This window comes from Euprymna scolopes, chromosome 2, assembly GCF_053919585.1.
Source record: "Euprymna scolopes isolate OS-2025 chromosome 2, ASM5391958v1, whole genome shotgun sequence".
NCBI lineage: Eukaryota > Metazoa > Mollusca > Cephalopoda > Sepiida > Sepiolidae > Euprymna > Euprymna scolopes.
In genome coordinates, this window is record NC_136483.1 from 146,849,301 (window position 1) to 146,869,381 (window position 20,081).

Below are 20,081 nucleotides of genomic sequence, written 5' to 3' on the forward strand. Positions count from 1 at the left end.
TTGTACCTCACACATTTGGATATTTTCCCTCTTTAGGCACACGTGTTTCATCACATTTTTTTAAAACTTCTTTTTAAGAAAAAATGCCATTTTTGTTAAAACACAAGATTAAGCAATGAAATTTGTCATATAAGTGACCTTTTGTGCAAGGAATCAGAATATGGCAGTGAAAATCTGCATAAATTGTTTCAAAACAATCTGCAATAAATGCAAATGTGTTGCAATATATTAAAAATACATGAACCAAAAATGGATGGACTCCTGAGGGACTCATTGATACTTTGAGCGTCTGATTTCTGTTTATCAACCACTACTCTTATGAACCTATCAGAGAGAAAGGGTTTAATTGAGAAGACATTTCCAACTATACTGTAGCTGGAGATCTTGTGGAGTAGACCTTTATGCCATACCCTATCAAAGGCCTTTGATATCTCGAGCAATTGCTCTAGAAAAGAAAGGAAACCTCCGTCGAGAGATTCGCTAATCCTATGAGATATAACCATTAGCACATCTGCTGTAGATCTAGCAGAATGGAAACCATATTGCATGTCATTAAGGTTATTTTTACTGAGGTGGTTGACTACTTCTCTAACACAGATTCCAGCAACTTACTAAGGACCCACAGGAGACTTATTGGTCTGTACTGAGAGGGAGCTGACTGATCACCTGAATTTTTAAGTACAGGACATACTGAGGAGGTTTTCCAGGGTGTTGAGAAGCAATTCTCCTTGACAATGCTTAAACAGCTTTGTAAGTATGGAAGCTAGTTCTGGTTGAAGCTTTTTCAGCACTATAATTGGAATGTTGTCGTCAGGGCCAGTTGTTTTACTGAAATCAAGGTTTTTGATTAGCATGGCAACATCACACTTATTTGTATGCCGCATAGTGTGTTTTCATACAGGAAGAAATGGGGAGGGGGGAGCCTTGATCGCAAAGGGTAGAATTAGTTCTTGGCAGAGAGTTTGGCTTTGTTTGATGCTGACGAGATTACCTCAGGTCCATTGATGATGGTTGGGATAGAGCACACGCTTCTGTTTAGGACTCTGTTTGCTATTTGCCAAAACTGGTGGGAACTAAGCTGCTGCTCAGCTACTTTGGACTTAACAGACTGAGCATACAACTCTTGCGTTCTTTATTACTCTTTTACAGTGGTTGCTAGCAGTCCTGAAAATGGACTTAGTCTCAGTACATCAATAGATTGGAAGCAATGGAAAAAATAATTTCTGTACACAATGGCAGCAGCACATTCTGGAGAGAACCACGGCTGGGCGTTAGGTTTTTGCTGGAATTTTTTTAAAAGGTATAACGCAGTCTATACCTACAATTAACTATAGAGAACACGTTCTTTTTAAATATGGAACACAGAGGTAAATCTGATATACATGTATGGAACCTATCAGTCAGCCATAGAGTATCGATATACTGTACGATGGAGAGGTACGTCTGAGGACTTATTACATTTTGTTTTTATCTTAACTGATACAACCGATTGGTTTGAAGATTCCAGTGGAGACAGGACAGAGGATGAACATAGCTCAGGGCAAGTTGTGAGAAAAAGGTCTAGGAGACTTGCATACTGACTGTCAGTGTTCGATACACGGGTGGGTTCATGAACAATCTGAGTTAAGTCATAAGCAATGGAGAAATTGTGGCAAAACCTCCCCCATCATCTGTCTTGTTTGAATGAGCTAACTATTCCACATTGTGAACATTGAAGTTTCCACAGACGTGGCCGCTCAGTAAGATGCCAGGTTGTTTTCACACTTTCTTTTCCATCTTTGTGTAAAGGCTTCGGGTTCGAGCCTACATACCTACCAAAACTACTTTACACCTACAAACACCCAGGTAATGCAGGGCACCTCCGCTGGTCTATTATATAAAGGGCAACATGGGTGCGAGCGTTTGTGTACGTCCACAAAAGGCTTCTCTGCGGCTAATTTCTTTTTTTTTTTTTTTTTTTTGCATTCACATGGATACTCGCTGCTATTCTGATTGAAACAAAAGTCGTTTTGTTTTTTTTTTATGGGAGGGAGGGATTGCTCAATATAATTAGTATAGCACCTCTCTCCACCCAGGCAAAAAAAACATTTAGATTATTTTTTAATGAATAATAAAATTTAATAAATCAAGTAATGTAATTGCTAAAACTAACTTTTCGAACATCTTACAAGTGTTTTATTTCAACGTCTAAGGAAAAACATTGGTAAATGTAATTTTTATAGGGTAGCTAATTCATTGATATGCAAATCAATGAATATCAAACTACACGTCTCCATGATCATTAAAGATCACCTCACATAAACCTGTGTCCAGATGGACACTTAAATGCCCAGGGCTTCTAGACATGGCTAGCACTCAGTACACGGCTAGCCCACACAACACAAAGCCGCCAATTCTTAAAAAAAAGGTCGGACATAAAACCAAGTGTAGATTCTTTGATATGGCAGGGACATGTTCGAAATGTTTCGGTTTAGACCACAACTGAAGTTTGATACTTGACTTGTAATTTTAAACATTAATTCAAGCCATTAGATATGAAAAATAGGTTTATAAAATGAACAGCATGTTCTCTACAGTGAAATGTTTACTACAATGTATTGTGCACTAAAATCACTGCAAGGAGACATATGAAGCCTCCTCCCGATGCATCGCATTGAATCCCCAACTAGAGCAGGCAATCAATCTATTTGATTGAAAAAAGAAAGAAAAAGGTGATTTTACAATTTCAATAACAATAAAAAATATGTGTGATAGATACATCATTCAATCCTGGGCAACGTCGGGTCTCCCTGCTAGTAAATTATATTTTTATTATATTGTATAAAAAGTGCAATTTGACGAAAAAAATTGAAATGGTAAAATGAAACAGAAGGGACTTTCAAAGGTGTTCATCGTGCAGCTGAATGCTCAGCAGAAATTGTGTAAACAAAGACAGATGAACTTTATCATAAACCAGTTTGGTTCAGATTCTTAAGTATTTTTAACATGAGGGGATAGGATTTGATAACTATTCTGTATTTTTACTAACGGTTTATGATTTCTTTTTAAAAGAATGTTGAGGGCAATTTGTTTAGGATTTCTCTAAAGTTGATATTAAAGTTTGTATAAAATTAGCAACATGGACAAAATGGAGGTGGGTTGTAAAGTTTGTTTTGATGGAATCTACCAAAAATCAGGTAATTATCTAATCAATATGAAATTTTCAGATTATTAAGTAAAGAACAAACTATATAAAAGGTTTATTTTCTTTTCATATTTGATGTGATGATGTTCATCCATTGCTTGCAAAGATGACTATGATCATGCAATGTTTCTGGGGGGTTAAAGACAGATTGTTAGACAGATTCAAGTTCTGAAGCATTTCCCGCATGTTGGACACCTGTAGGATAATTCTGTACCAGGTGTTGACTGCTCTGTCTTTTCTAATGTCACGTTTTCTGTTGTGTTCAGCAAATTGTGAGTTGGGGCACACCAGAAACACTGTCTTGGGTTAGTTTTTCCCATGAGTTAGAATACAAACCGAATTGTTTGAGGGAGTCTTTCAGATTGTTCTTGAACCGTTTCTGCTGTCATCCTGCAGATTTTTTTCCTTTAGACAGTTCATCATAAAGGAATTGTTTTGGAAGTCTTGAATTAGGCATACAGCATATATGGCCTGCTTTAACATGGTGCGTACTGATGGAAGGTTAGATCGAGTTACACACACACACTTTTTGGCATACAGAACTCTCTCACTTCAATTTTTGGTCATTCATACCCTTAAAATAAGCCAGAACTGGACATATACTTCCTGTAAGGGGGAGAGTATAAGGAAGAACGTAAAAAACAAACAAACAAAAAAAAATAAAACAGGTTTTCAAATTCTAATGAAAACCAAAATTTTGACTGTTTCAACCATTTTTCACTTTTTGTGTTTTAAATTGTAATGTTATAATTATTATCTTTCAGATGAGAATAAAAAATATGTCTTTCCATTATTTTTTGAAAAACGACGTTAAAATTTTTAAAAATAAATTTTAAAATGTTCTTTTTGAAACTCCTATTTGGCCAATATACGGTTAAATAGAATGCTTTGATAAATCGATACCAAAAAAGAAAAACATACCACTGTGGAAGTTTAAAAATTACAATAATTGTTTCTGTAATTTGTTGTTTACTTGAGATCCCCTTAAGTATGGTGACAGATAAACGCTACAATTTTCTCGTCAACACCCAAATCTCATTAAAAAAAAAAAAAAAAAAAAAAAAAAAAAATTGTCACCTATATGTTTGTTGACATCACGTGATTCAAGTCAACCAATGAAATGATGTGAAGGCAAGCATTCAAAGTGGACCTAAAGCAATTGTTTAACCACTATTTTCATATGAAATTCAATGAATCCATTAACAAATAAATTTTACTATCTTTTTTTTTTTTTTTTTTTTTTTTTTTTTTTTACAAAATTGGGGAAAAATAAAGTATAATTTTGCTTATGGAAAAATAATTTGATTCACTTGTTATTTATTAGAAAATAAGAACTGGAAATGATTTCATGAAATTACAAATAAATCCAATTTATAAAAATAGAATTTATTCTAAAATAAATTAAAAACTTATTCTGAGGAATATAAGGAAAAATTTGGAAATTATAAGAGTAGACTAAAAATGATATTACAACTGATAAGTATGTACAAAATGAATGCTGATGCTCAAAATGTACAAACATTACCTCTCCCTTTACTTAAAAATTCACCAAAAATCAGGAAATTAACTTTAATGAAATTTTCAGTATTTATCAAATAATGATCACGAAATATAATGAACCCATTATTTTTATTTGAATATTAGTGGAAATGTATTATTTTGTTTGAAAAATACCTTTACAGAGTTATGGTTTTTAGTAGTAACAAGTGAAGCATCCTCTGTGAGTGCACAAGGTGTAAAAAGAAAAAAAAAAAAAAGACTAAGTTCAGCATTCCCCCCCCACCCCCCATTTAGCACCAAAAGTCCTTAGGGGACATCAAATCCTGGTGAAAATGAACAAACAGTGCAGTTTTAGGCCTTAACATATGTAAATTTGAATTCTGCACCATGCAAAAAAAGAAATGTTAAGTCCATCATTTGTCCACCAAAAGTCCCCAAGGCCTTAACATTTTTTAAATTTGAGTTCAGCTCCATACAAAACTATTAAATTAGACATACACAGAAAATTTTGGACAAATATTGTAAAATAATCCCAATAATGGAGTGTTTTTATTAGCTCTAAAAGAGACCCTGGGGGCCACCTAAGAGTTATTGCGAAGTATAGACAAAATTATATAGAAATCAGTTACAACTTTTCAAAAAGTTTTATAAAAATCCAAGGCATCAATTTTTTTTTTTTTTTTTTTTTTTTTTTAATAAGCACAAAAGTGTCAATTTTAGCCCGTTTAACCTGAAACGCACCTCTAGGGGAGGGGGGGGGACACTGGAGTTTTCCCGGAAAATCCGTTCTGTTACTTTTTTTTTTTTTACTCATTATGTTTAATGTTTGTGTAAAAAATTTTTAAATTCCAAGGCGTAGTTTACTGAGAAGAGTGCGAACAGACGAACGGTTGAACAAACAGGGGTGAATTTACAGGTCCACCCTCCTTTTGTCAGGGGACCAATAAAAAAAATTGATTCTGAGGAATATGTAAGGAAAAATTAGGAAATTATAAGAGTAGACTAAAAATGATATTACAACTGACAGGTACGTGCAAAATGAATGCTGATGCTCAAGATATATAAACAAATGGGTTTGTATTACTGTACACAGATTCGAAAAAGTTGTCAAAAAACAAATATATAACAAATAAATGTTATCAAAGGCAAGATAAGTTACTTTTCTACCTAACTGGATATATTTTTCGTGTTTTTATTCAATGTAACATGTTTTTCAGCTCGAAAACCATAGTGTTTACCGATGTATTGGAAAATTCAAGATGGTGTCTGACTCTCTTTAACACGGTAAGTTTCGGAAAAGGTGTTATAAATAAAAAATTGGATAAAATACTATTAAAACTCGCTCAATAAATGTTACCGTGACATAGGTTGACATATATTCGGCGGTTTTTTAACCGTATTTTGTCTAGTTTTTTATTTATAACACCTTTTCCCAAACTTAGTGTTAAAGAGGGAGTGAGGCGCCATTTTGAATTTTCCAATACATCGGTAAACACTGTTTTTCGAGCTGAATAAACATGTTATATTGAATAAAAACAAAAAATATATCCAGTTAGGTAGAAAAGTAACTTATCTTGCCTTTGATAACATTTGTTATATATTTGTTTTTTTGACAACTTTTTCGAATCTATGTGTACAGTAATACAAACCCAAACATTTTGACCTCACCCTTTACTTAAAAATTCACCAAAACTCAGGAAATTAACCAACTTTAATGACATTTTCAGTATTTATCAAATAATGATCATAATATAATGAGCCCACTAATTTTTATTTGAATTTTAGTGGCAATGTATAATTTTGTTTAAACAAAAAAATACCTTTAAAGTTATTGTTTTCAATAGTACAAAAAAAAAAAAAAAAAAATGAATTTATTTTTGCTTTTTTTATGAAAATAAAACATTGTAAATTGTAACAATTAAAAATATAATTTTTACAGGAACATTATGAAAAAGGTCCCTAAAATCCGTATTAATAAATTTGATATAACTCGAAGAAAAATTAATTTCTCAAGCTATTATCATGTTATCATTGAATTAAAGCATTGTTTATTTAATATTTTGACACAAAAAAATTAGATAATGGTGCATAAAAGGAGGCAGGAACTTTTAAACACACCGGAAGTTGGCACACGCGTCTCAATTTAGGTATGGAAGCACAGAATCGATATAATTTTCAATTATATTTTATGTTTATTTATTTTTTTTAAATTAACATAATTATTTAAAAAGATATGCAATTAAAAAAACAAAAAACAATTGATAAAAAAGTTTATGTATTTTTATATATTTCTATAAATTTTTTTATTTTTTCAAACATTTTTCAAATATAGTTAGTTTTTTTATTTAAACCTGCGTAATCTATTATGATCTTTTAGCAATTATTTTTTAAAAATTTTTAATCGCATATCTTTTTATCAATTTTTAAAAAATGTTTAATCGCATATCTTTTTATCAATTTTTTTAAAATTTTTAATCGCATATCTTTTCAAATAACTATGTTTATTAAAGTTATATATTTTGTCAAACTATTTAAATATTTTAAAAATATATTTATACAGAAACATGAAAGAACACTATGAATGTCAGTTTTAGCAGTTAGAAAAAGGGTGAATGTGCAACAAAATAGTATAACAGTTTAAAAATGTAAATTCAAACATAAGTATGAATAGATTATACAGCTTTAAATAATAAAACTAACTATATTTGAAAAAAAAAAAAACTTAAATATGTTTGAAAAAATATATTAACAAAAAATTATGAAATTTATAAAAATATATAAAAATGCATAAACTTTTTTATCAGTTGTTTTTAAAAAAAATTTTTTAATCGTATATCTTATGCGATTAAAGAATAAACAAATAATTGATAAAAATAGTTTACGCATTTCCATATATTTTTATTATAAGGGGGTGAAAAAAATATATATATAATTGAAAATTGTATCGATTCTGTGCTTCCATACCTAAATTGAACGAGGTGTGTGCCAACTTCCAGTGTGTTTAAAAGTTCACGTCTCCTTTTAGGTACCATGACCAAAAATTATAATTACAAAAAGTAATTCTACATTTTTTTTTTTTTTAAGTTACATATCTCACATAATTTTTATATGTAAGATTCTAATATATTCCTTGTTTGAATGAATGTGAAACTTTCAGTGTAACATAATTGTTATATAATCTTGAAAAATAAATGTTTTTTTTTTATTTAAAAGCAGGAACAGAAAAATAATTACATTAAAAAATAGTAAAAATAATACAAACGTTCATGATAGGAATGTATGGATGCACGACTGGAAAAAAAAAGGAAAAAAAAAAAGGAAAAAAAAAAACAAAAAAAAAAACGAAAACCAGCACCCCCTACCTCGTTTAAACTACCTGACGTCATTTTCAGACAGCCTCCCAACTGTCTTGACATTTGGGCTTCTATATAAACATGTTTACAGACCTTTCGTGATTCTCGCTGTTGGGGGCTAATAAAGCTATTTTTGTACAAACAAGGTGTTTATTATTATTATTATTATTATTACTATTATTATTATTCAATATCTTAGGATTTTACTAATTATCTCTGAAATAGACACAGAAAACTAATATTTATCTTTCAAAAACTAATATTTATCTTTCAAAATTTAGCTTGAAATTGTTAGTCGTGAAGATATTTTTCATAACTTTTTTTTTTCAGGTGTACAAATATTATTTTCCTTTTGTGAATTAACTTTTAGTCTTTAATCTTTCAAATACAATAAAAAAAAGAAATTAAAAAAAGTAGTCGGAAACCTACAAAAGAATTATGATAAACAGGCTGTCAAAACTATGTCCCCCCCACCCCTATCTTTTTACCGATATTTTTACCCGTACCTAACAGCTGAAATATATAATATCACACATTTATAGATGTAAAAAAAAAAATTTAAAAAAATATCAGAAGACAAAGCAGTTTTATTTTAGTTTCTGTAACCGGTATAAGTTTCCATACTTTTAAAAAGCTTACAGTTCAAGATGACATCTTAATTACGTTATCAACTAGTGAAAAAAAAAAAAAATTATTTGAAATTCAAGTAAATCATCCTAAATCTTGTTTAGAAATTTTAAAAAAAATTAGTTTAATTGATTCAAAAACTTTTTTTTTTTTTAAAGTTTTCTTTGCCGTTTACATTTTTAAGCGAAAATTTGGTACGTGGGATTTTTTTTTTTTTTTATAATTTCAAAAATTTAAATTTGTATTGAAAAGTATTATATTATTCTGCTTTTAAGATGATAAAATTCAGGATTTTATCTTTCTGGATAAATTAAAATTTGTTCAGAAATATTGAATTTGCATAGATCTTAATTAGTTTGAAAAAATAAAAACATCAACTTGATTTTTCTTTTTTTTTTTTGCCGTGTCTTTAATAAAAATGAGACTCGTGATGGATAGAAAATTGTCTGCCCTTGGACTTTGGAAAAATTCCTTTAATCACTGCAATTTTTGAAAAAAAAAAATTTAAATGAATTAAATTTTGCATTTTCTAGTGGTAACAATCACAATTTATTTACACGGTACACTGATCGATACAATTAAGAAAAGCAATTGAATAAATATTAATAGATATTTTTAAGATGAAGGAAATATGCAAGTCATTCTCTTTCCACATGGGAAATAAAGTAAACCACGATATTAATGACAATTTAAGAAAAATAATTTTAAAGTTATAAAATTTAAAAAAAAAAAAAAAAAAATGACTTATTATAAAAACCGATCGTTACCTGACCGATGTTAAACATCACTCCTATATTAATAAAATTATGCAACATTATGAGTTTCTCGACTCTAACGAGATATATTCTTTTGCTGTCCGACGAGCGTAGTTACCCCCTCCCCCCGCGTGTTAAAAATGTGTTTCTAAATAAGGGTTTGTATTACTGTACACAGATTCGAAAAAGTTGTCAAAAAACAAATATATAACAAATAAATGTTATCAAAGGCAAGAGAAGTTACTTTTCTGCCAAACTGGATATATTTTTTGTGTTTTTATTCAATGCAACATGTTTATTCAGCTCGAAAAACAGTGTTTAACGATGTATTCGAAAATTCAAAATGGCGTCTCACACCCTCTTTAACATCGTAAGTTTGGAAAAAGGTGTTATAAATAAAAAACTATACAAAATACTATTAAAAACCCGCCGAATATATGTCAACCTATGTCACAGTAACATATATTGAGCGAGTTTTTAACAGTATTTTATCCGGTTTTTTATTTATAACATCTTTTCCCACACTTACCGTGTTAAAGAGAGAATCAGACGCCATCTTGAGTTTTCCAATACATCGCTGTATGTTTTTCGAGCTGAATAAACATGTTACATTGAATAAAAACACGAAAAATATATCAAGTTTGGTAGAAAAGTAACTTATCTTGCCTTTGATAACATTTATTTGTTATATATTTGTTTTTTGACAATTTTTCGAATCTATGTGTACAGTAATACAAACCCCTAAATAACATTGTTTATAAACAGATTAAGATGCGGAAAAGGGTGGGTGAGGGAAAGCTCGTTAACTATTGATCCAATATTGGCGAAACAGCCTTAGAAGTTCTGTCAAATTCATTTATTTTTCGTATGCTACCACTCGTACTTAGGGTTAAAGAAAGGCATGTGCTTTTTCTTTTTGTTTGTTTTTTATGACTAGAATTAAAATGAAAACTTCCAATAATGTGCTAAACGAAAAATCTAGGCGGTAAATTGTAGGGTAATCTCCAAAAATACCGTTAGGGATTACAACATGGCCGCCAGAAGAGTCACGTGATCCGGTTGATCCAAAACATGAATCGCCGTATTACGAAACCGGAAAACGCAAATTTAAAGCAAACTTTGACAAACAAGCATAATAATTAAGTACAAAGAATAAAATTACTTTTTATAAACACTGTTTTAACTAAAAACTAACCTAAGATTGTTTCTCAAAGTTTGCCTATTTTTATAACAACATTATATCAACAAAAAATTAAATACAAACAAATTGTGATTGTTTGTCAAAGTTTGCCTTCAAGGCTGCGTTTTCCATTTGCACGATTCATGTTTTGGATCAACAGGATCATGTGACTCTTCTGGCGGCCATGTTGGAAGCCCTAACGGTATTTTTGGAGATTACCAATTGTAGGGAGGACATTAAGCTACCCAAGTGAATTTCTTTGGCGCCAGCTAAATGCCGCAAACGACACAAAAGCATTTGCGCCAATATTGTTACACATTTCCAAGTGGTATATTGACCCACGTTGACATTTACGCAAAGATTTCAATGTTAAAATCATTAAAATAAATAAACAAAAACGATTTCCTTAACCTTAAGTCTGGGTGACAATACGATTTTTTAAAAATCTATCTTATACTTTTTTGCGAGAATTGGGGCTTGTAGCGAAGTTTTTTCGCCATTACATAATTTTCTGGTTAGAATAAAGGGTTATTAACCTGTGTCATCGTCTCTAGCAAGCCATTTTCTCGGTTTATTTATAAAGATGGATATATTTTAACAGCCTAGTTTTCATTTCGGCGTTTCACACACATGAAACTAGTTTTAGCTTGTTTTAATGTTATATTTTTGGTACTTGTACAGTTTAATTAAGACATTAAAAGATGGAAATATCGAAAAAAAAAAAAAAAAAAAAAGTTTAGATTGTACGCATGGAACGAAGTTCTCCGAAAAAAAATTTCATCAATTAGTTTTTTTGTTTTGTTTATAACGAAAAAACAATTTATGATACCGAGCAAAAGGTTTGATTTTTAGGAAGAAAACCTAGTATTAAAGATAGGGAGGGAGTGTCGGTGCTTTTGTTTTACATGGAGTTATCTCCCCGTGGCGTCTTAAAAATTTCCACAATGGCTGACTTCAACGCGCTCTCATAAAAACGTTTTTCCGCTGTAAAAAAAAAAAAATACTCGATCAAATTAAGTGAAATTTTTCGGAGATTTTCAGTTCAAAACGGATACGTACAATATATCCTTTTTCCGATATGTTCATTTTTTAATGTCTTGATTAAACTGTACAAGTGCCATGCTTTTTACTAAACGATATCTTAAGTAAAAAGTAGTTTGGCGAAACAGCTTTAACAGTCCTGTCAAATTCACATTTTTAACCAGTTTTCATTGTAAATAATTTAAGTGACTGAAATAAGAATTAACCACATATTTCATCGTTAAAATGATCATGCAATTTTAGTACGCGCGAAAACAAACATGGCCACCAATCCACCATGGTCTTAATATTATAATAACTTAAAAAAAAAAAATCAAGTTTTTAGTTGGTACTGTAGAGCATATTGACCAAAATGTTTCCATAGTTTTATACTTTAGCACGAGAAAAGTAATATTTCTTTAAACTTTAATTTAAGACAATACCGTTTCAATTTGGAAGAAACAAATCAAGTTAAGTCTACGATTCGTGTCTTCAGTTTACTTCCGGTTTCTCCTCATGCTTTTCTAAATAATGGTATTACTTAGAAAAGCAATTCGGTTAAGATACATAGATGGGGTCCGAAAACCCAGCCTCGTTCCGAGTTCGCGGAAAGATGGCTTGTGTGGTAACTGGTACCCTGTCACCAGTGTCAAGGCAGAACTACTTAGCCCCTTTGAATAAAGTGCCGAGTTGTTACCTTTACATAAGGAGAGGTAGCTTTTAAAAACTATTCTGCACTTTTATCTATCAATTTAATAAACAAAAATGCCGTAAAAACGACGCAGTAACAAGAAGTGAAGTGAAAACACATATCGTAAAGACAAGGAACATTTCAAAATTTTACAAAAATTAAAAATACTTAACATTAAATATGCAAGAGGTCCATTCGTCAATGTGGCACTGTTGACAACTTTTTCGAATCTATGTGTACAGTAATACAAACCCAACATGTTTATTTAGCTCGAAAAGCATACAGTGTTTACCGATGGAAAATTTAAAATGGCGGCCAACTCTCTTTAACACGGTAAGTTCGGAAAAAGGTGTAATAAATAATAAACTCGACAAAATACTGTTAGAAATTCGCTCAATATATGTTACCGTGACATAACTTGACATATATTCGGTGGTTTTTTAATAGTATTTTCTCTAGTTTATTATTTATAACACTTTTTCCCGAACTTACCGTGTTAAAGAGAGAGTTGGCCGCCATTTTGAATTTTCCAATACATCGGTAAACACTGTATGCTTTTCGAGCTGAATAAACATGTTAAATTGAATAAAAACACGAAAATTATATCCAGTTTGGTAGAAAAGTAATTTATCTTGCCTTTGATAACATTTATTTGTTATATATTTGTTTTTTGACAACTTTTTCGAATCTATGTGTACAGTAATACAAACCCGTTGCTTTTTTTAGGGGTATTACCCCCCCCCATGTTAAGAACGGCTTTCGGCATAAACAGGCCACATTGACCGGTCCATGCTTTAAAATATATTTTTTAAATGTTTTTTTGCAAATTTAATTAAAATTAACATTCATTTAGAACTTAACATATTTGGGTAATTTTTATTTGGAGAGACAGCAATTGTTATTTCATTGTATACAAAATTATTCAAATTTCCATAGTATTATTCCAGGCATTAGGCTTCAGGGTGCAGTACTGCAGTGCAGCAAGCACAGCACGGCCACGGCGTAGTTCTGTTCGATCATAGTAGACCGTCCTCCCAGGGATTATCTTCTTTGTGCAAAGTTCGACTAATCCAGAGTGGCCCTTTTTGAAGAGAGGTGGGGGTGATCGCCACTATAATCTGACCTTAAAGCAAGTAAATATACTTTTCAAGGAAAATGCTGTACGCGAAAAATGGGGAAAAAATGTCATGCTTAAAAAATTTTAAACAATAAAATAAAAACGAATATTAGTTTTTTTACCTTTTTTCAAGGCAATGATGGATCTTGCGGCAACAGTGTCGGATGCAACTAAAACGTAATCTTTGCCTTTAATCCCAATCAAACACTCCATATTTTTATAAGTGTATTTCAAATAAAATTACTAAGTAAGATTTTTTGCTTTATATTATTTAGTGAATGAACAGGCAGAAACGCGACAGTTCCGGTGTATTAGTACCGCAGCAACGTAAACCAGGCGCGCAGAGAATAAGGTTTTTTTTTTTTTTTTTTTTTTTTTTTTTTTTTTTTTATATATTCATTAATAATAAGAAAATTTTTAATTCACTTTTTATTTATTTTTCTTCGGAAAAAACATTGAATAAAAAAAACAAAGAAAATAATATATAAAATAGACACAAATATATTTTTTAGAGAATCCCAGAAATACTTTACCACGACCTCCATAAAGCATGCCTGTTCACTGATGAATGACGTCATACATGTGGTGAGCAAATATCTGTCGAACAGACTGTCATAACGAATGAAAGATTTTTTTTTTTTTTTTTATTAGAACACTTTTTTAAAATGCATTTAAAGAGAAGAATAAGGAACGCGCTTTATACTGAAACCGAACTTTATTAAAAAAAACAACTTTATTTTAAAAAATAAAAAATAAACTAAAATTAATTTAAAGAGAAGTTGTGATGTTTTTTGTGTTAAAAGTAAATAAACTTGGCGTACTCGTGAATTTTAAAGATTAAAATTCGATTATGTTGTGAAAACTTTTTTTTTTTTTACATATTTACATACAAACCCTTATCCCTGAGTGGCCATTGGGCCTTGATAAGTGGCGAACTCCATGTAAAAAAAAGCAAGTAATGATATATCAACAAACCAGCAGTATCTTTTTTTATATATACTACACAATTATTAGATCAAATATTAAAACGTCTACATAAAGTTTGCATCCGTTATTTTCTAAGCGTTTTGTTTATTTGCTTAGGCTTATTACCAACAATTTTGACGTCAGCAAATAAACGCGACTTCTTGGGCAGGCCTGCTTTACGGAAGTCGTGCTTTACTCTGATTCTGTCACGTGACCTCATAGTTTAAATTTCCTATGCAACTTCCAGTGTAATTCCGCAGTAACTTAGACGCGGTAGAAGCAAATTTTTTAAGAAATCGAAGAAATTATTATCCGTATTATTACTAATTTTTCTTTATGAAACTTTTTTTTTTTTTTTTGTAAATATCCAAGAAATAAATAACATAAAATCTATGTGGATGATTCTTATTTTTTAAAAGGTTTTCTTTTTGCTTAGAAGAAAGAAAGAAAGAAAGAGTGCGTTTTAATCGGGCACGTGACCTCGGAGTTTCAAAACTCATTTACGAAGTAGATTTCTACGCACAGACTTTTTTTTTAGTTTACAACGCGCCGTTGCTAACACTATTTGGTAAGTTGGTATTAATTTTTTTTCTTTGTCCGCCTAAAAGAAATATCCGTGTAAATCAACATTTCCGTATTCTCAAAATTAATTCGAGTTTTTTTTTTTCATATAATGTACAATTTTGTCACACCACAATCGTTTACTTATATACCTTAATAACGGACATATTCCTTCTTTTTTTTTCTCTAGCCTAAATCTAAACCAGTTTAATAAATATTTAATTTTTTTTACTTACGAAACTTTTTTAATTTTGGCCCTTTTTTCTCTATAATTAAATTGGGATGTTTGTATTTTATATTTTCCTCTATACGCAAAACAAGTGGTTCTATTTTTTGTGTTCATATAAAGTATGTGATTGTTTTTAAATCGGCCGAAATAGTTTTTTCATATTAAACTGATAATCCATAAGATATTAAAACTAGCGTAAATGTAAATTCTTGTCGGCAAGCTAATATAATGATTGCAAGAGATTACTGACAAGCAAAGGAGTTTTCCAACGTATGACTTTATATTAAAAGTTTCAGTTTTAAAGGTTGAAAAACTTTCAATAGTTATATATATTACACCCGACATTTTCTTTTTGTTTTTAAAGTAATATTAATTGATCTCGCAGAACCAGAGTTCTGGTTGCGTTGTCATTTTAAAACACCACATCTAGTCTGTTCTAAAGATTTAATTTTCATAGTTAATTCACAAATAATTTAGCCAAAGTCGTATATCATATAGCCATTTATTTTAGTTATTAATGTAATTAAATACCTCTAAACCATTTTGCAAACGCTAATGTATTTTTTTTAATCGGCGTTTAATTTTTCACCACATGCCAATATCTCTAAGTTGCCGGTTTTTCCATGATTATTTTATTAACCCCCTCCCTAATCGTGTGAATGTGATTTAATAGACGATTAATTCATTATCTACAATCATGATTCCAAATAGATTGTTACATTGGCTTTTAATACATTGTATAATTTCTCTATAATATAATTCATAGTTTGTCACTCTTTCTCTTTTTATCTCTTAAAACTTACTATTTCTTCCTCATAGTCGTTACTACTCTCATAAACTCTCTCTCACTTTTATCCCCACTCTCTCTATAGATATTACCTCCCACTTAACGCTTTCTTTTTCTTCATCAATGTCCCTGTCTTAGGAATTTTATATCGCACTTTAACATTTTATTATTTTGCAGAGAAAGAAAGCTTTTTGTGAAAAATAAAATGTCTAACAAAACGAAGCGTCAGTGTTTGTAGTAATTGGATTTTTTGACGTTTTCTCCGACTGCCACGTGTAACCTGAATTCTTTGAAAATGATTAAAAAAAAAAAAAAGTTTCCTCGTATACTAATATTACTACTATAGCTTTAAACTTCTCGAACGTTCTTGAAAGCCGTAACCATGAAAATAGATTTTAAAAACCAGGATCTAATCAAAATTTGAAAGTGATTATGAATATAAATTTCCGTGGTCGGCGATATTAACTTCATAAAATCCGGTAACGAGTTACTAATAGCCGAAAGGCGATCACACACAATGAAACTTTTAGATCTTGGAACGAAAAATGAAAGATTTTGTAATTTTCGATATACTTTAATAATAAAACAAATGGGTGGGATACTTATGCAAAATATGAACCGTTCTAAGATAGGATTTTTAAATTAAATTACAATATCTTATTAAATTGTTAGGTGAAAGTACAGAATAGTTACAAAACGCCTTTTCTTCATGTTAAGAATGTTATTTCAGCACGGTCCGTATTCTGCATAAGTTACACCAAAAAATAAAAATTGACCCATTTAAGGATTGACCGAGGTTTACATTTCGATCTCAGCCAGAACCCAAACAGCTAGTTTCACATGTGTGTGAGACCGGCCGTGACCGGATGGGTCAGTATTTTTTATAGGCCTATATAATTTAATTTTGGTTGATAAAGCAGCAGTTACGGCTGCTGCTTTCAAACGGGCACTTCTAGTTTTTGGCAACTACCATTCATCATTTATGACGAATGATGGCATCCATTTTCAAATATATATATTTCTTTCTTGGTAATGATATCCGTTATTCTCTTGTGGTGATTGTAGAAGGGTGTCTGTTGTATGTGGTATTTTGGTGTTTCAGTGATAGTAGGAACTAGCTAGGTTAGATCAGTTAGCAATTGTTTGTCATATTTTGTAATTTACTTATTTATTGAAAATAAGTATTTATTTGATTAACTAGTGTATGTGCAAGGAACGCCCGGTTGACCAATCCCAATCACACCTCTCTTGATACGACATTGCCCGAGCTTAATACTAAGTTTAGGATGGTTGGATAAGCAGAGAAAGACTTATTTCTAAATTGCATTATCAATGTTTGAGACAAAAATATCATGGCGTTAATAGTAATATTAGAACGCCATAACGTACTGGTGCTGGCTGTGCTGTCTCTGTCGGTGACTAATCTTGATAAACCAGAAACCTCCTTTTCCTTCAAATAATACATATTTCTGTAAAGTGCGATAAATATCTATTGTTACTTGTGTTTCTCGCTTCTACGTGACTTGCCCATTTCTTTTACTGATTAAGCGATTATTTTATAGAAGTCAAAATGCAACTGCATAAAGTTTTGAATAGCTTTAAAATTCAATTTAAAAAAATATCTACCAGTATACATTTTGGTTTGTTTGATAAACCAGCTATGAATCTGTTCATTATTCTTCGAATTTTGAAATCGTTATAACTGTTAAGTCATTTTTAGCTTTAAAATATTTTTGAAGCTATAAATCCAGATTAAAGCATTACTTAAAAGTACTAGTTTTATAACAATTTGTTTCAATTAATATTCAGGTGCTAATGCAGAGAGTGATCCGCGCTATTTTTAAATCGTATTTCCACGTTTAATTAAAGTTTTTATTATTATTCAATTGTAAGGTTAAAGTACAGAATAGGTACAAAACACCCTCCCCTTCCCATGTTAAGAATGGCTTTTTAAATAACGTTATTTCAGCACGGACGGCGGATCACTCTCTGCATGAGTACCAATATTCAAGGATCAAACGATACCATAATTAAACTCATCTTTTAAAATCCTATTAAAAAGGGGTACTCATGCGGAAAAAAAGACCGTGCTGAAATAACATTACGAATAGGCGACTCTACATTCCGGCCATACCGGTCGGTGTCTGGTCAAAACCTCGAGTGACTAGTTTCGTTTTTATTTTAAAACAAATTCGAATGAAAGAAAATTTTAAACTTTTGAACTTTTTTTTTTTTTTTTTTTTTTACGTATAGTTTACGAAAATAGTACATAGTTAAATTTTGCATTCGTATAATAAAATATTACTTTATTAAATATTTACTGATTTCTTTAATTTTATATTTATTATAAAAATAGAATACAATGTTAAAATTAATGTTTTATTTTTAATTAGAATACAATATTTTTCAATGGTTTAGATCTGTTTTAGTATTATAAACAAATATTACTTAGAAAATAGGGTAAAACTATACAAACACCGTGACAGCGAATTACCCCTACCCCTACCCCTAACCCTAAACCTAACCCTAACCCCAACCCTAACCCTAACCCTAACCCTAAACCCTAAACCCTAACCCTAACCCTAACCCTAACCCTAATCCTAACCCTAACGCTGTCACGGTGTTTGTATAATAATACCGAAAATAGAATACAATCTTTTTCAATGGCTTGTTGAATTTTTCTTATAAATATATTACTTTGAATATTTGGTAATTGTGGCCTGGTAGGCCAACACAAAACCTACCTTAAAAACTTGCTTTTTTCGTTTTGTTTTTTTGTTTTCATGTGTGCTAAAAACGAATATCGCATTTAACATTGGGCCCGGTAACTAGTTCTCATGATACTGAAGTTTCGCATGTTTCATGTAGTTTTAAAATAGTTGTCCATATTTGCAAAATTTTACTTGGTTTTAACTTTAACATTTTCCTTTAAAATGACAACTATCATTTAAATTTTCGGCAAAAAATATGCGCTTGCTTGCGCGTACAATGGTCACCGTCACCACTTATAACAAAGAATTACATTGCTTAATATCCTGAAAGCTATTTAATCGCAGAAAATTTAAATTAGGCACCGCCAAAAATGGCCGCAAAATCAAGTTGTTGTTGTTTTTTAAAACGAAATTACGTTTATTAAAATCCATTATTTCTGAGTAACTTTTTTTTTCCAGAAAGATAAAACCCTGAATTTTATCATATAGAAAACAGAATAATGTAAAACTTTTTCTACTATTTTTAATTCAATTTTAAATGTTAAATTTTCCCAAAAAGTTAACAATTGACATTTTTTGTCTTGCACAAAAAACGTACTTAAATATTAAAAAAAAAGGGTTTTTGAAATAATTAATTAATTTATTTATTGTCTAACTAAGATTTAGGATGATTTTCTAAGAGAATATGCAAAAATATTATAATATAAGTACCTGAATTTCAAATAATTCCACTTATTCATATAGGTAACCAGATATTCGCGTTGACGTAGAGTTCAGATCGACTCTGTTTACGTTTTCGTCTGAAACAAAGCAAACTATGGAAGACCAAACAGGCCAAAAAAAACTTATTTTTCAGTGACGAAAATTTCAATGTATTATTAAGCTGAGGCTGGCCAGTACCAGATGGGTGACCATTTGTATGCGTTTGGTTTTTAATGTGTATGTGTGTGGGGGCCAGACTCCCCAAAATGGGGGGGGGAGCAATTTAAAGCAGAATAAAAAAAAATTATTTCAGCGCGTTTGGTCCACCATAGTCAAAGGCGGCAAACGTTTTCAAACGGGATCGAAAAAAAAGATGCTATTTTTAACACAAAGGGCACAATATTTATCGAATTTTTTTGGGGGGTATCGATTATTCAAAGCATGCCCTGTTTAATAATGGTCATGCATTATTCGGCTCGCTAAAAAAAAATTGTTAATTTATTTATCAAAAATTTTAAAATAGCTTTTTTCGTATAAATATTAAAAAAATTTTTTTTTTGTTTTGCTTAACTTAAATTAATTATTTTACTTAACATATTCACCGAATTTCACACTTCAAAACTCAAAAGCGGGATAATTAAACACAATCGAAGTTCTGATATTCAGACGTCAAAATAAGGTATGCAAACAATTTTTTT

General features: G+C 30.7%; 2 protein-coding genes across 3 annotated transcripts in view; one reads left to right on the top strand and one right to left on the bottom strand.

Annotated features, from left to right (window-relative positions):
• Positions 1 to 13,771, bottom strand: part of LOC145297309 (proteasome subunit beta type-2-like) — a 122,597-nt gene extending 108,826 nt beyond the window's left edge. The window contains exon 1 of the mRNA XM_080143333.1: positions 13,550 to 13,771. Within this exon, the coding sequence (XP_079999459.1) occupies positions 13,550 to 13,640 (91 nt within the window). The 5' untranslated portion in view covers positions 13,641 to 13,771. The remainder of the gene's footprint in view (positions 1 to 13,549) is intronic.
• Positions 13,772 to 14,636: 865 nt separating this feature from the next.
• LOC145297272 (microtubule-associated protein RP/EB family member 1-like) overlaps positions 14,637 to 20,081 on the top strand; it is a 102,001-nt gene continuing 96,556 nt past the window's right edge. For both annotated transcript variants that reach the window (XM_080143332.1, XM_080143330.1), the window contains exon 1: positions 14,637 to 14,961. The gene's annotated coding sequence lies outside the window, so the exon portion shown is untranslated. The remainder of the gene's footprint in view (positions 14,962 to 20,081) is intronic.